This window comes from Girardinichthys multiradiatus, chromosome 8 (assembly GCF_021462225.1).
Source record: "Girardinichthys multiradiatus isolate DD_20200921_A chromosome 8, DD_fGirMul_XY1, whole genome shotgun sequence".
Lineage (NCBI taxonomy): Eukaryota > Metazoa > Chordata > Actinopteri > Cyprinodontiformes > Goodeidae > Girardinichthys > Girardinichthys multiradiatus.
In genome coordinates, this window is record NC_061801.1 from 15,436,494 (window position 1) to 15,453,872 (window position 17,379).

At 38.5% G+C, this 17,379-nt stretch overlaps 1 protein-coding gene across 1 annotated transcript in view; it reads left to right on the forward strand.

Annotated features, from left to right (window-relative positions):
- Positions 1 to 17,379, forward strand: part of lamc3 (laminin, gamma 3) — a 224,770-nt gene that overhangs the window by 150,063 nt on the left and 57,328 nt on the right. The window contains exons 11-12 of the mRNA XM_047372964.1: positions 2,439 to 2,548; positions 6,408 to 6,635. Of these exons, the coding sequence (XP_047228920.1) occupies positions 2,439 to 2,548; positions 6,408 to 6,635 (338 nt within the window). The remainder of the gene's footprint in view (positions 1 to 2,438; positions 2,549 to 6,407; positions 6,636 to 17,379) is intronic.

Here is a 17,379-nt window from a genome sequence, read left to right on the forward strand (position 1 = left end):
GCACAAAATAAAGCATTATGAAAATGGATTAGTGTCATGCTGAGAACAATTGATAGAATAAAATGGCAACCATTGAATACTCACAAATGAAAGTCCTGACTTGATGATAGATAACAGAGTTAGGTTTTTACTCTTTCCTAGTCTGTATTTAAAAAGGTTCTTGCTTAGTAATTTGATTCTTTTTATTGTGGTTTGCTTGTTGCAACAAAAGCCTCATTATAGTAGTGCTGTGTCCAAAGGTTGCTAATAGCATTTGCTGCAATTATAATAAATTTCAAAATGGAGCAAAAAGCATGTAAATAAAGTAAAGACTTGCAGCTTTAATCCAATGTCTTCAGATTACACATAATGGCCAAAATACCAGAACTACTCCAAGAGCACATCAAAGACTCATTCAGGAGGACACCAATGAACACGACATCTAAATTACTGCAAACCTTACATGCCTCAGTTAAGTGTCCATGATGCAACTTTGAGAGAGAGACAAGACAAAAATGGCCCCCGTGGGGAATTTGCAAAACCACCGCTAACCATAAAGAACACAAAGGCTCATCTTGCATTTAATAAAAATATCTTGAGGAACATCAAGACTTTAAGGAAAATATTCTGTGGACTGAAGAGACACAGATGAAACCTTCTAAAAGGTTTGCGTCCTGTAATGCCTGTCGTAATAGAAACACATTCTTCCAGAAATGAAAACATAATGACAGTCAAACAAGGTTGTATGAAGGTCTGGGGCTGCTTCGTTGCTTCAGGATGATTTGCTGTAGTTGATGGAACCATGAATTATGCTGCCTATCAAAAAGTCCTACAGATAATGTTTACACATGAGTGTATGACCTTAAGCTCAAGTCAACTTGGGTTATGCAGAAGGAAAATTAAAAGTTCACGTCCATGTCTATAAAAAAAGAAAAACACATGGACACTTTAAAGTGGCCTATTCAAAGTCCTGACTTAAATCTGATTGAAATGATCTGGCATACCATTAAATCAGCCATTAATCCTTGAAAATTTAGCTGAATTAAAACATTTTTGCAGCTAAGGGTTGGTCAGAAATCCTCACAAGGAGGGTAAAAATGTTTTTGCCAGTTATCACCAAAGCTTGATGGCAGTTGCTGTGTCAAGGGGTGGATACGTATTTAAATTGTATTTGTCTGATATTAAAATGTGTTTTAACACATTTTAATATAAGTGTGACAAAAAAGCCAAAATAAGAAATATGTAAGGAAGCAAATTCACAGCACTGTGAATAAACGTTCATCACAGCTATTTTGACAATACGTCTATCAGTGCAGTTCACACACAAAATATGCTCTAAAAATAAAACTTACTATCACAGGGGTACTTTAGTACATCAGATACAAGATGTACAGTTATACCACTACACAGCACACAATAATTGCATTTATTTTTATTTTTTTTAAATGCATTCCTATTTATCAATGCTCTCATCGAAGTAACAGTGGAAGAATTTCAAACTGCAAAGGCAACAATCCCAACCATAATGTAAGTTTTGAGGGTTTGTGAACATGATCAATTCAGTGATGATAAATCACAAAACTTATCACTGATTCATTTTTACAATAATTATAAATAATGCAATATTTGCCCAACCCTACAACCAAGGCATCCTTTCGTAAAACGTACTGTTGAGTTTTAAAACCTTTGTCAGTTTAAAGTTATTTTAAAGATAAAGATTTTTTGTTTGTTTTTTTGTGGAAGTAAAACAAGACATTTGTCTGTACCTGTATCTCAGTTTAAACCATATCTATTCACTGAAGAAGGTTTAAAGTAATATAAAAAACTAAGTAAGTAAAAAGATCTCTGATCCATTTGCTGATAAACAATTGACTCACTGTGATCGGTTATGGTTATTACTGATGTTTTTCATGGTATCCTTACATTGAGCAATGATACAGTATATAATGAATAGCTTAAAATAGGCAGCCTCACTTTCTTATAAATCTTTATAAAGAATAAATGAGAGAGGTTACTTTTTTTACAATTCAAGATCAGCTCTGTGGAGCTGACACAGCACCTGTCATCGATATGGAAAGGATGCAAGACTCAGGGAGTAAAACAGGCAGATGTCAGCTGTGTTGCCAGGCTTTGCAGAACATCTTTCAGCAGATGGCAAATGTCAGGATCAAGACCCAGAATATATATTAAACTCAGCACATTTTTTGGTGCTCCCTGTATATCCACTGGTTGTGCTTTATATAGCACATAACTGAAACAAAACAAATAATATAGATAGCTGGGAATTTCCTATCTGTGTTGTTGTGGGGGGTGATGAATGAAATCTGTGACACAAATTACCTCTGTTGTGTGCAGCAATTGTGCTGCTACAATACAACCATTCAGGTGTTTAATCACAGTTTGTGCATATGTTGAACAAATACACTCTAACTGATGTTACCCGTCTGCTCATTTTACAGGCTGCATGAATATGAGACAAGATTCAAGCCTCATCTGTCTGCCTTTGAGTTCCAACGTCTCCTTTACAACCTGACAGCTCTGAAAATCAGCAATGCGGGGGGACAGAACTGTAAGTGAGCATTTATGTTTGTTAGTGTCAGAAGACACACTGTGTTAGACTACTATTGTGATACACTAAACTGAGTAAACATTTATTCTGCATATATAACTAATAAGACCAATACAAAATCCCCAGAGACACACTTTGTGTCACAAGTTTTAGAAGACCCCCATTCTTTTAGGGTATTTATGGAAATTCATGCAGTTAAATGTATCTCTGCATTAAAAGCATAGCAGAAATAAACAATAGTAAAAGTAAAATTTTGTATAAAAATATAATACATCTTTTTATAATGAATATCAAATATTCTTCAGAAAGTTCTTCTCAACTCTGTTGCAGAGGTTCCTATAAATGTGAAGCACTAGTAGGTTGCTTCTTTCGCTCTGCTATCCAGCTTTATAGGGTTTAAGTGATTTTGATGGACACTCCCTGATTTCAAGCTTACCATTTTGTTATTTTTTCTTTGGTAACTCTGTCATAGCTTACACTTATGTTTGTTTTCAAAAAACAGAAGGTACAGGATGCTGCAGCAGCCAGTTTCGTTTAGAGTCCCTTAGACTCTGTTCAAGTGACTGACCTTGGATCTAGCAAAACAGCCCCAAACCATTACGCTTCCTTCTCCATGTTTGCTGCAATGTACTGAGGAGTCGTCCTTTAGCCTTCTCTACAGTGTACAGAAATCCTGCTTGATGAACCGAAGATTTGTAATTTAGATTCATGAGTCCATCACACCTTCTTCAGTCTTCAGTAGTCCACTAATAATATTTTGTGGCCCAGTCAAGCATCTCTTTCTTAGGCTGACATCTTAGCAATCGGTTTCTTGCTGCAGCTGGAAGCCGTCTCTTTACAGTTTAAACTGTTCTTAACTCTTTTAACTTTTAACTTTTTCTGCTTCCTGTAAAATTGTTGGCATTGTTGCGTAAGGCTGAAACATACATTATTTTTCAGTTCTAGGAAACCCTTTTTATATCTGGGAGTTACCTTTGTGTCTTTTAAAGTTATGCTTTGGACTTTAACTAGTTGAATTTCAATACAAATCAGGACAAACCAGGGTGTTCTAAAACATGTGAAAGTTCCTGCTGCTAGATGTCGTAAAAGTTACCAGAATTATGTCTTCAACCGATTTGCATGACTGCAATTGTAAACAGTCTGTATGAGAGATTTAATTGCGTTTAATAATTTCATGAGGAAGACAAAAGTGAGTAAAGATACACCATAAATATGTTTACAACTACAATTGTCTATTTGATTCTCATCTTTTTTATTACCACAATTCCAACCCTTCTCTGTCATCTGGGCTCAGGCTTGTTAGTTTCTTAGTTTTCTTAAGTATGGTTTGGTTTTTAAATATTATGGCAGTCTTTGAAGACTACATGTCATAAGAAAACATGAACATGTAATCCATGGCAGGATCTGCCAGTGAAGGCTTTGCAAATTCACTATGAATTTGTAGTCTGACAGGGAGTGGTTGACATCTCCGACTCTGCTAGAGTTTGCTACATGAGCACTGCGTTTCCTGTTAGTGGTTCGGGATGAGGGGAGGGGCCGACAGCACCCTGCTACCCACTGAAAAGAGTGAGAACGACACATTCAAATGCCAGAAAAGCATGCTAGATTTTTCTGTAGTAGCTTTTTGGAAAAGAGTAGTTGGAGGAGTCTGAATACTTGCTAAATACGGTGAAAAGCTGACTAAATTGTGACACTTCTGCATAGAAAGACTTCAATCATTGGTCAGACATGATCAAATTGGGTGATTTCAGGCACCAATCATCCCTACAAAGTTCCACAAATAACAAAACAGTAACTCCAAACATAGTTTCCATGACATTTTCACTGTACTCGGAGAGCAGCGTAGCTTTTAAAAATCTACCTTAGCATCCATCCCTATTTTTCCAACATGCCATTTCTTTCTTCCAGTCTGTGTTGTAATGAACAAGCTGGATCTGAGACACTACGATGGATTAGAGCAACAAGAAGAAAAAGAACAGCTGGCCCAAATTGCCAGCTCGCTCACACTTACTTGCACCATTTTAATTAGTTGTTCCAAGCTGGTGTTGCAACACCCACTCTTGTGTACTTGCTACACATGTACAAACAGTGCCCCAGAAGTTTGCGCACAAACAGAGGCACAATCATGCATATTCCATCAAGCCGTTTGCTGTGCCCACCCAAATGAGCATGCCTCCCAAGTCGTAGTGCCATCCCTCTTGCACTAAAGAGGGGGGAGAAACTTACATATTGATTTGCGTTACCCATTCTTAAACAGTTTCAGATATCCCTTCTGCCTTATTGCCACGGGCTGTAAGGAAAGACTTAATATCTTTTTAAAATTTCTCTCTGCAAACAACGGCTTCCCCAAAAACAGAAATCTCATGGTGAAGAGCCTCTTGTTTTCTCCACCACTAAAATTCAGCGTCTAACAGTGTATAGCCATTTTGAATGTTTATGGGAAATCAATGGTTTAATAGCATAACTTGCAGTTACCTTAACAGTCTGCCAGGTTTCGGTGAGCCTTTAATGCTAAGTAAAAATCTTGAAAGCTTTGACAAGGCTTCTTTGAAATAAAGGATTAATGGAAACAACTTGCACAGCATGACTATGACTACAAGTGAAAAGCTTTCAATTAACATAAATATAGACTTTTGTGCCTGAAAACTGTTTTAATTGCAGATATCCCCTGTGCTGAATAAGCTAAGAGACATGGGGAGCAAGTGGAGAGTAGAAGGTGAAGGCTAAGGCACATCGAGGAAGAAGGAAGAGGACAGGCTTGCGTACTTATTATCCCTCTGAGGTGCAAATGAAGTAGATTTCATCACTGTCGAAGGAACTGTGGGACTGTGGCTTGTTAGAAGCCAGGGTTCGTCCTCCTACTCCAGTTCTCGAACATGTCTCACCTCTCACTGATCATTATGTGGCGTGTCATTCACGCTTGATATCTGTCTATGTATCCATCTAGTTATCTGTTTAATCATGGCCTTGGTGAAAGGAAACGTGGCAACAGACACAAGAGGACCAAAACAATTTTTGTGGCTGCTGTTTAGAGACTAAAAGGTGTGCTAGTTTCTTTTCAGGATGGCTTGCCCCATCACTATTCATGAGAGGAGTGAGGGATCTTGAAGCCCCCATAGGACCTGTATATTTGACATACCTCCACAGGGACTCCTGTCTCCTATTTTTCATGTCCTGCTCTGCTGGAGTGCCTTTTTTTTCATTTGCAGTATCAAAGATCCTCTAAATGACTGTATGTGTGTGGGCTCATGCAGGCATGTGTGCTTGTGTTGAAGTGAGAATTTAGGTGTGGCATCCAGTTGCATGTGGGAGGATTAATCTGTTTTTTCCTGTATATTTATATGTGTGAACAAGAGACTGTAATCTGTAAACACAGACAAAAAACTGTCGAAAGAAATGGAAGGACCGCTCTAAGAAACACTAACAAAAACATAAAGCAGTGCACAACATAAAGTGGAAGAAAACTGAGACATGATTTACAAATTACTAATCTGGTCACTGAAGGAAATTGCATGGATTGTTTTCTTTTGGGGGGGTATCAGAATAAAAACCTAACTATTAGTTTAATTATTTGTAACGTATTTTGAAAACCGTGTACAATTTTTCTTTCAGTTCACAATTTTGAGCAATTTTGAATTATTCACATAGTCACATAACATCTTAATAAATGTTGAAACGTGACAAAATGTGAAAAAGTTTAGCAGTGTTTCAAACAGAGTCCCACATAAAGGCATGTACCTCAGAAACTTTCATGGTCCTCTGAAAAAAAAACAATGATTAATTTACCAGTTACCAATGCAATGAGCATCTTTTTTTTTATGAGTAATCTCATCCCACCTTCCTCCTCCTCCCTCTCCAGACACATCACAGCTTGCGGGGGTAACCCTGACCTCCGCTTCGATCTCCTCCAGTCCAGCCACTGCTCCCGCTCCGTGGGTGGAAACTTGCTCATGTCCTCAAGGCTTTGCAGGCGAGTTTTGTGAGCGGTGCGCCCCAGGATTCACTAGGGAGGACCCCAGTAGAGGGCTTTTCTCAACATGTGTGCCGTGCAACTGCCACCAGCATGGAACCTGTCATCCAGAAACAGGTGAGAAGTTGATACTGTGTTTAGAATGTACACCGAACCATTTAAGCATATATATTTTACATACTGTATATGTGATGAAGATTGCTACTTAATTTCATTACTCAATGTAGTCAAATATTAGTTTCTGCAGACTATATTCCTTTTACCATCCATCCATCCAGTCTTTGATTAGCTTGTCTGTTAGACTGTAGTTTTGCCCGAATGTAATTCAGATCTTGGTGAATCCTGGTGCAAAATTTGCTACACCAAAATATTTTATTTATTTATTTTTACTTACGTTTCAAATCCAACCTAAAAAATCTAACTCTGAATTGAAAACAAAAGAATATCAGTTGAACAATATATTTAAATGTGCACAGTCTGAGTAAATAATGCTGCACAAATAACTTGAATAATTACATTTTGTCACGGTGGGGTTTTGGAGTGGACCGAAGCGCAGACAAGAGATTACAGACACTGCAGGAACATGGAGACTCTAGGCAGGGACGAGGATAAAGGGTCGAGTTGTAACGCGAGGAACCCACAAAAACATAATGAAACAAACCAACTAATATGCAGAGAGAAAACAAAGGCAGGTAATCAAAGGAACTAAGGACAGGTGAAGCAAGGAGGCAGGAAGGCAGAGGGAACAGGTTAACCTAATACAAGTAATTAACAAGACACTGAGCAGATCTAAAACAAAACTATAAACAAAGATAAAAATAAAGCATAAGAATCAGGGATAAACATGAACTGAAGGAAACTGAGAAACTGAAGGGAACATAAGAAACACCAAATCTAAGAACAAACAAGGAACCCATAAAGCAAACCAGATTACAGAGTAATGAAACCTAACAACACACAGACTGAACAGACAGGAAGGGAAGCAGAGAACACAAGGACTAGGATGTAAACAAACAAAATGTAAACAATAAGTAAACACAACCTAACCAGAGGGGCTGGAGAAATATGATAATCAGTAAACAAAACAAAACACAAAGTCCAAAATGTCACATCCTGACACATTTCTGTACTGCCCTGCAATGAACTGGCAACCCGCCCAGGGTGTGCCCCGCCTCCCGCCCATAGACTGCTGGAGATAGCCACCAGTTTCCCTGCAATCCACTATGGAAGAAGCGGTAGAAAATGACACTGATTTTTTTGTACTGATCAGTGCATGTTTCATTGTTGCTTTATGTCTCTGAAAAACTGGGCTGACATTTTATCTTCATGATGTAGTATATTATCATTTTTACCTTTTGCTATGAACTCTCTATTGTATTTTACAGTTCATGGCTTTTGCTCCTCCTTTTCAGTTCCTCTCTTTTTACCGATATAATACCAACCAGTGTTTTTGTGGTTTTCTTTTGCATTTGTGTTTTAATCATTTACTTGTTGTTTATTAGGTTATTAAAAGGCCTTGCTTTATTCAGTTAATTGTCCTGTACTCATTGTTCTGCGATAGTAGTTTATTTCTTTTGTTTTGTTCTCAGTACTTTTGGATTTATTTCTCTTAGGCCTACATTAGACTTTTCCTCTTGGTTTGTATCTTAGTTAAGCTCCATTCATGTTATTTAGTCTCTCTTTCCTTCTGTCTCAGCTGCTCCACATTATCCAGTGGATAAACACGCCTCTATTCTATGTCATTCTCCACATTTCCCTCAGTATAGAAGCTCACTAGTCATCATTACTCATTGCTGGATTTTTCCATTATCACCTCTGTTCCTATCATTACACTGGCTGTTACCCTTCCCGGGTTCCTTGTCCTGCTCTCTGTGTGCAAGAGAGTTTCCCAGAACTTTTCATCCATGCAAATGTAAGCTCCTAAAGATGAGCCTCTTATGTTTGCTCTTTTATGTACATTCAACATGTCCATTTTATTTTGTCTCAGTATAAAATGTTTTACTCCCTAACTTGTTTTAGGATTTAGTCATTTAGAGGCTTTTCTTTTCCTGAGGAGCAGTTTTAAGGTTAAAGTAAGTGTAGACAGCAATTTTATTGCAACCAAATTTTCAAGTATTAATTAATTATCCAGGAACTTGCACATTGGAGCTTGTATTTACAGTTCATGCCACATTTTTGGAGGTGCAATCTTACTTACGCTGCACAGTGGTTGATCAGTCGTCTTTTTATCTCCACCAAGGTAATGTTTTTGTAGCTGTCTGTCTGTCTGTCTGTCTGTCTGTCTGTCTGTCTGTCTGTCTGTCTGTCTGTCTGTCTGTCTGTCTGTCTGTCTGTCTGTCTGTCTGTCTGTCTGTCTGTCTGTCTGTCTGTCTGTCTGTCTGTCTGTCTGTCTGTCTGTCTGTCTGTCTGTCTGTCTGTCTGTCTGTCTGTCTGTCTGTTTGTTTGTTTGCAAAATATCTTAAAAAGTTACCAACAGATTTAGATTACATTTTCAGACAAGGTGGGTATTAGGACAACATACAGATGATTAGATTCGATTTTGATGGTGATTTGGAGCGCCATCTGAATCAGGGACTTTATTTTGAAAGACTCTTTATCATTGCCAGACAATGGTGTGACAACTCAGAATTCCCATTTAATTTGTCACCCTGTCAGCAGTTGGCATACATTGACCAGAAGTCATCCAGAATATACAGTAGCTCATCAGTAAAGTAATAAGCTGACATTGACCCTATTGCCTTGGCAGAGGTCTGCGCTCTATGAGTGCTTTTCTTGTTTAACATGTTCTGTGTTTGACACCTTTGCAATGTCTGCAGACAACAGGTCCCCACTTCCAGCTGCTGTGTTTAAACAACATAAATGAAAACTATCACTTTGTGGCCTTGAAGTCAATGTAGTTTTAGAATAACCGAGTTTAACTAATGGTGTGGCCCTCCACATCAGAGTTCCTCTTGTGTGCCTATGAGTCAAGTCAAGTCAAGTTTATTTATATAGCGCTTTTCAGCAACAAGGCACCCAAGGCGCTGTACACAAGGAAAAACATTACAATGATACAACAAACAACAAAGATAATAAGAAAAATAAAAAACATAATTATAAAATAAAGAGAATAGAATGATGGATAAGAAAATGAAAGGAAAATTTGACTGAAAATGTAACTAATAATGTTTAGATGGCACAGTCAAAGTTTACCCTAAAAAAATAAGCTTTTAATCTTGATTTAAAGCAATTTAGGGTTTTGGCGCTTTTACAGTTTTCTGGGAGTTTATTCCAGATTAGTGGAGCATAAGAGCTAAAAAGTGTTTACCTGCCCCAGCTCTAACATAATTTCCCAGCACATCATAAAATCAATCTAAATTACATTTAATTGATATATTAATTTAAAATGAGAATAATGGAAAATTTGATTTAAAAAGAATACTTAAAACTTTATAGGAACATTGCCAGACTATTGGATAAAGATTGCTCCTCTTCACACACTGAATTTCATTTAAAAAGGCAGCTCTTGTCTGTGGTTAAAATAGGGACACGATCTTCAGCCACTCCTCCATCACCTAGGTTTAGAAAAATTAGTTTCCTATTCAACAACCTGATCAAGCAACCCTTCCATAACAACTGCTGCCATTTTAATGAATACATTTTGCAATGCCCTGCATTTCTGGTGCTTATTTTATGAGTTTACCAGCAAAGCAATTTGTAATGGCAAAACGTCCTAAGCAGATGGAACTTTAATGAAAGGCTGACAAATCAGACATTAAATAATGCTTTTGAGCAAGTATGTTTTTTCCTAGAATTCAATTGGTGAATCCAATGGATGTCATGAGATCAAGAAACCACTAGACCCCCAGTGGAAATGATATCTACACCTAGAATGCTGACATTTCAAACGTCAAACTTAAAAAAGGGGGTCGTCACAGTAGAACTGTGGAATATAGTAAATTGTAATGTGAATTATTACATTGTAATACAATAAATACTTGTCAGATAACTCTGAAACATGGATTTTTCAGCAACATGCTTTTCAGCAGAAGAATTGTGAAAAAAAAACCCGTTAGAGGCTAAAAAAGACCTAAGACCTAGAGGTAGGTTTCCCTTCAAGCAGAACAACAGCCCCTTAGCAGGCAGGGCTGCAATACCTAAATTACAACATACTCCTGTAAAAGAATGCCCAAGTCAAAGTACTGATCTTAATCCACAGGAGAATATCGGGAAAAACTTGAGCACTGATGCTCATCCACACCCTACATCCAGTCTCACAGGGCTACTTTGAAGAAGAGTTGCTGGACACATATCCCAGAATACTTTGTAGAACCTCTCTTCTGTGTAGTTACAGCGAAATTACGTTGTATAAAGTATTGATTCAAGGTGTCTGATTACATTTGCAGACATCCAAAGGTTTCTGGCATTACTTCACCTATTTCCAAAGTGCATGGAGTGGTACAAAGATCTGGTGAGATAAAGACTCTAGCAACATTTGAGGTACTTAGAAATCAAACTTATTAATGGACCAATATGTTTAGCAAGATACTCTATCACTAATAGCACAGGGAAATCTTTTGGAAATAGTAGGTTTATACTGTAGTTCATTAAAATGAATAAAAGTGTCATTGACCAGAGGTGTTGCAAAGCAATGATATTCCTCACTAGCTTCATATTTTATGTCTTACCATCTGTTCACTACACAGTTTATGTCTTCAGATGATAAATTTCTCAAAATGCAAGGAAGGCATATTTTCTCTGCCAACACTTCACTGACAACTAATCAGCAACGTTTCTGTTTAGTTCCTCCAGCTGAAGCAGGAAAGCCCTAACATAAAGTCGAAAATATTGAAATCATCAGTCAAGAAAACACACATTTCACAGAATGTGACACTGCCAATAGTTATGAGGAGGGCTCCAGGACCTGTAAAACAGCAGAATAATGTCGTCTGAATCAGAATCAGCTTATTGGCTAAGATAGTGTGCCCAAACATGGAATTTGACGTTGGTTTCAAATGCTCACAGTACACGGTCATTAGGTATGAATGCATACATTTTAGAGGAAATAAAATAAAGGTTAAAAGGAACAGTGTGTATGTGTATCTACAGCCATTTTTTTGTATATAGAGAAAAGGAAAAAAAAAGTTGGTTTGTGGAAGTGCAAATGTGCTTATTGTGTTTCACAGCAGAGTCAGTTACTACTCAGGCTGTAAGATGTTCATTTGTTCATCAGAGACAACCTTGGGAATGAAATAGTCTCTGTGGCAGCTGGTTTTCGCAAAAGCACTCTGTTGTGCCAACCTGAAGGTAAAAGTCTAAACAGTTCGGATCCAGGATGTATGGCGTCAGCAGACATATATTAGTTGCCCTTTTCTTGATCCTACCCTGTACCGTATGCAGGAATGGTTAACCCCGATGACCCTCTCTGCAGACCTAATTGTTCATTGCAGTCTGGACCTGTACTGTTTTGGGGATCAGCCAAACTGCACAGTGATGGATGGGTACAAGTCAGACTTAATAGCTTAATAGCAGATGGTTCTGGTGCTGGAGAAGCTCCCCAGTTTCACGTGCTGCAGTCAATCAGGAGGTTGGTGACCACTGGCAGGTAGAGTCCGGCACTGGGAGCTGGGTGAGCTTCTGGTGGAGGATGTCTGGGTTGATGGTGTTGAAGGGCCAAGCTGAAGTCCACAAACAGGATCCTGGCATACATCCCTGGATGGTCGAGGTGGTGCAGGATGAAGTGTAGTCCCGAGTTGACTGCATTATTTGCCGAACCTGTTTGCATGGTAAGCAAATTGCTCGGGGTCCAGCAGGGGGCCTGTGATTTCCTTGTGATGCTTCAACACCAGTCACTCAAGGGATTTTATAACCACAGAAGTCAGGGAAACAGGCCTCTAGTCATTTAACACCATGATGGTGTGTTTTTTGAGAACCAGGTTGATGTTAAAACACTTAAAGCAGGAGGGAACCTCACACGGCTCCCAGACTTGTTGAAGATCTAAGGAAAGATGGGGGCAATTGGTCAAAGCAGGCTTCAGGTCCTGGAGCTTTCCTGGTCTTCTGATGCTGAAAAAGGCTATTTACATCTTCCTTGGTGATCTTCAGTGCAGGCAGGCAGTCAGAAAGAAGGGGGAGGGGTTGTGGATTTAAGGGTAGATTATTTGTGTGAGAGTTGTGTGCCTGAATGAGCTGAAAGTGTAAATGGCTGTTTTTAAACCTGTAGAGGAAGCTGTTGAGGTCGTCAGCCAGCCGGCAGGGAGGGTGTGGGGGAGGTGGCGGGCTCCTGTAATTAGTGATGTCGTTCAGGCTCCTCCACACTGCTTCTGGGTCATTAGCTGTTTGGTTTCTTTTTGCCTTCTCGCTGTAGCTTCTCCTAAATCCCTTGATCTCCTTGGTCAGTTTGTTTCTTGCCTGCTTATACAGGGCAAGAAACAAATAGCTCTTGTGAAGCTTAGTTTAGGTTATGAAACTACAAAATAAGTTCCAAAAAGTATGAATTACAAAGCAAGGGTTTAAGTTTGGCGATTGTACACCTTTACCAAATAAAGGACTATGCAGCAAACCCTGATGCAGCAATGAGTCAAAACATTAAGACCACTGGCAATGTAATTTACATAGCTTATTTACAATGCTTATTCAGTATGGGCTCAAATGCAGTAACACATGATTATAAAAGCTTTTGCACACATTCTGTGTCCAATATTCACTCAATCTCAGAGCCTTACTCACAAAGAAAAGGGCACATTTTCGCCTGAGCAGGTGTAAGAATATTGCACACTTGTTTGTCAATAAACCTAACCCCAAACAAAGCAGTCACAAAAGGGGCAAAGAGTAAGAGACAACTGTTTTCTTCCAGTTAGCTCCAGGTGTCAATGAATGAAGTATTCAGGTAACAACCATCTGTGTTAGACTAAACTTTGAGGATTAGACTTTAATTTTTGGAATGGCTGCATTATACAGCAGTCCTGAGGGTTTTAACCAAAATGTATGCATTATTTCCTCATTTCAAAGAGGGGAAACTGCACCAGTTTCTTCCTTTGAGAGGACTTTGTGATTAGAGAGACGCGCTGTCTAATTGCCTATTTTTCTGGTATTTAATTATATTAAATAAACGGACTGGTATTTAATTATTTTTTACTGTTTCACGCAGATTACCTTAATGTGACAGTGTCATTAAGTAACAACAGCGGGACACTGCGCTACACTGATGGCTGGAGGCAAGGCTTCAAGCCATAGCTTCAGCCGTCAGTGGAACAATGGAGACACAACAGGCTCCGTGCCATGAAGAGGGGGCCTGAGTGGAGTAGAGCCGTGAAATCTAAAACGAGCCAGTGGAAAAAAGGCATAACAGTGCACATCGCCCTGGACAGGACAACCACTCCTAACATGCAACCAGAAATACAATAGAACGATAGGTTTATATCAAAACATATAGATGTGTCAAAATGCCCCATTTAAAGTCCAGAGCTATATGCAATAACAAATCAGATGTTCACCATCCAATTTAGGTAAGCTTCGTTTTTGCAAAGATAAATGGCAAAACTTATCTTGCTACATGTGCAATCTGGTTGAGACAAATTACAAAAGAGTTGTAACTGGAACTGCAGTGAAAGATAGTTCCAAAAAGTCAAAACATAGGCATGTTGTGCTCATAGGTTTTTGCCTGCATTAAGATGAAGCTTGCATTTTACTGTTTGTAATATGTTTCTCGCAAATAACATTGAAACTGCTAACCAGACCTATAAGGATGCCTAACATCAGAGAAGGCCAGTCGCTCAAAATAATAAAATGAAAACTTGAAAAACATGTTGCATTGTCATTTGAATGTGTTTTGAAGCTTTTAACAGTCGAAACTATCATCAAGCAAACCCATTCTAATTCCCTTAGTGTTCATCACACTCAAGATGGATTATTTGAGATATACAATTCAGCATATTTTAGGGCTGAAGTCCCATAAGGATATAAAAGTCAGAATATATGAGCCTTTACAACATCAGCTTCAGTTTATTTTTTTTGTATGTGATCTGCAACTTCAATTCCCCATACCACCCCTGAAGTGGTCTTTTGAGAGGAAAAGCAAATCAGAACCAGCACTTCTGTGTGTTTTCAGATACTTTTATATTCCATGTGAGCTGTAGCATCAACTTTTCTCTTTAAATTTAGATTGCTTTGCAACTTACTGGCGCTTGGACAAAAGCAAGCTATTTTACAGACTGAATCCGAAGCCCAGGCGTTCAAAAGCCAGTGTTGAATACAGTTTTGTGTCTTCATAAAAGGAGGAGAGAGCTTCTTTTGTGGCATAAAATGCTGGTCCAAGTGAGTTGTGAGATTAATCTTTTTTTTTTAAGAATAGTTACATGAGATGACAGATCATTACATGTTAAAACAAGATTTTCTGTCACTGTTGCTTTAAGAGAACATAGGGAATGGGAGGAAAAAGCTAACTAATGCATTCTTCTTTCAATCCAGAACAGACCAAGCATCATCCCATCAAGGAAATGTACTGTAACTCCACTCAAGGAATTTGTGCAATTTCTCTCTCAAAACTGAGAGTTGAATAGCTACATTAGTACAGCTATAATCTCATTGCACAAATGCTAGTCTCCAAAACAAAATAAGTGCTAGGAGTCTAGGTTTAATGTACTTGACATGTTAATGGGAGATGATATCAGATGAGGTGTCTTTTAGAATAACCCTCTAAAAGCAATGCCCCATAAATGACAGAAGTAAAACAACAGCAGTTGGCTGTGTAAACAAGTCAACCTTTGTGTAGTTATTTATATATCTGCACATCTTTCTTTTTATCACTCTCACAGCCCCAAACAGCTCACTCCATCTCACTTGAACAGACAACCACCCTTTCCGAGGTCCCACCCTCCAGCTTTTATCTTCCCTCAATCTTCCACTTTTCCTTATAGCCATCTCCCCCCTTTTGCCCTGCTGCTTAAAGTCTCAGAGATCTTACCCAGTGAACAGATGTGCACAGCTTTGGCTGTGAGATTGTCTTGTTTGTGGCCCTGTGTGCAGATTTAATATGTCTGAGGTCCAGAAGCGAGTCTAGTATCACTGGCTGCCTGACTCTTCCCTAATTAGACTTGTTAACGGCATCTTGGCTAATGATGCCTAATTTGCTTGCAGATTTGTTGTGTCTTTTAAGTCCCATCTCATTCTTGATGTCCCCCCCCCCCCTTTTTTTTTTACTCTTTCACACCCAGACACTCTTGTTCTCTGTGCCTCTTCTGGTTCACCAGACTGCCTATATGCCTCCTGCTGCATTCTACATCCTTTTGACTGCACCTGTTCTCCGTTGTCACCTTGACTTTGTTTTGTGCGTCCTTGACTTCCCTCTGTGCAGCGTTCTCTCAAGCTTCCAAATCCTTTATGTGTTCTTGTCTTTGAAAAGCACATTTTCTTTGTATTCGTTTTTTCCACTGTCACTTTGTCTGAATCGTCTCTAAAAACAGTCATCAGAGCTGTTTCATGGGACAGTCTAGCTTCAGTTTAGGCATAAGATCATAGTACATGTCTTCTAGGTGTTTAAATTCCACCAGAATTAAAGGTTTATTTGGTCATGTTTGACCTGCTCTGTTCATAATTAAACAATATTTAAGATACCTGTAACAGGATTAAACAGGTTTAAAAATTAGCTGAAAAGAACTAAAAGTAACACAGATCTGCAGTGTACGCCCAATCAAAAAATTTACTTCAATTAAAAATCTTAAGACTGGGAAAGAAATTACAATTATTTGCTTTCTATGATGGTTGATCATAACCAGGTTGTCAGTTGAGATCCCAACTGCAAAAAGAAGAAACAGGAGCAAGAGACAAAACATAGTAGGTTAATTATTGAAAACTCAAAAGAACCTAACCTTAACAAACTCAAAATATAAGTATTACGCTTTTATGTTATTTCAGTCAGGTATTCAGATTTCAATAGCCGCCTGATGGCAAAGGCAAAAAGTCCTTATGTCTTCAAACATGGTAGGATTGTTGAGCTGCACAAGAAAGATGGAGAATGGACACAGTGATGCAGTAATTTTTTTAATTAATAAAAGATTCTAAGGGGTTGAGATAAAAAAAAGAAAAAAAGAATCGAGTGGTGAACTCAAAATAAATTTAACTTGTACTGAACAAAAGATCCGGTGGGGTGTCCATGAAAACACAGCCAGATCCTTGACCCAAGTTGAGGCCCTTGCTGATGCTGACTGTAGCCCAATATTCATAAGATGGCATCTGCTAAGGGCTTAAAGAAATAAATTAAGTCTTGAAAGGCCTGGTCTCGTCCTATGCAACTAACTTGACCCATTTGGACTTTGCAAGGGAGCAACAAACATGGGAGATTAATTGTCAGATACTGGCCTATGAACTAATAAAAAAAACACCCAAAGCCTAAAGAAAAACTTTGAAAGACCTGAAGAAGTATTGATCAAGACATATTTTACAAGAAAGTGTGGATTTTGCAATCAAAATGTGTTTAAATTACAGATAGCTGAACAGTAGCACCTTGTGTAAATGTGACAAAATACACTTTAGTAAGTAATGAACAACACATATTTGTCATGATTAGGTTGTGTAGGACCCAAAGGCAGAGACTGACTGAGGTAAAAACTGAGTTTTTTAATAATAAAAATAGAGAAACTTACAAATATTGTCTTGTGCACAGAGAAGGGACATTAAGCTGAGGAAATACCGGGCATGGAAACAATCATGTCCACAGGAGAATCCAGCAGTGAGCCATGAAAACCAGTTTAAATACCAAGGAAGAGCTAATAAGATGAAATGTGGAGCACCTGTGGCAGAGAGAATGCAGAGCCACTGAAGGAGGTAGGTTAATTAATACAGATGAGCAAGAACACAGAAAAATAAAGGGAAGTACGAGATA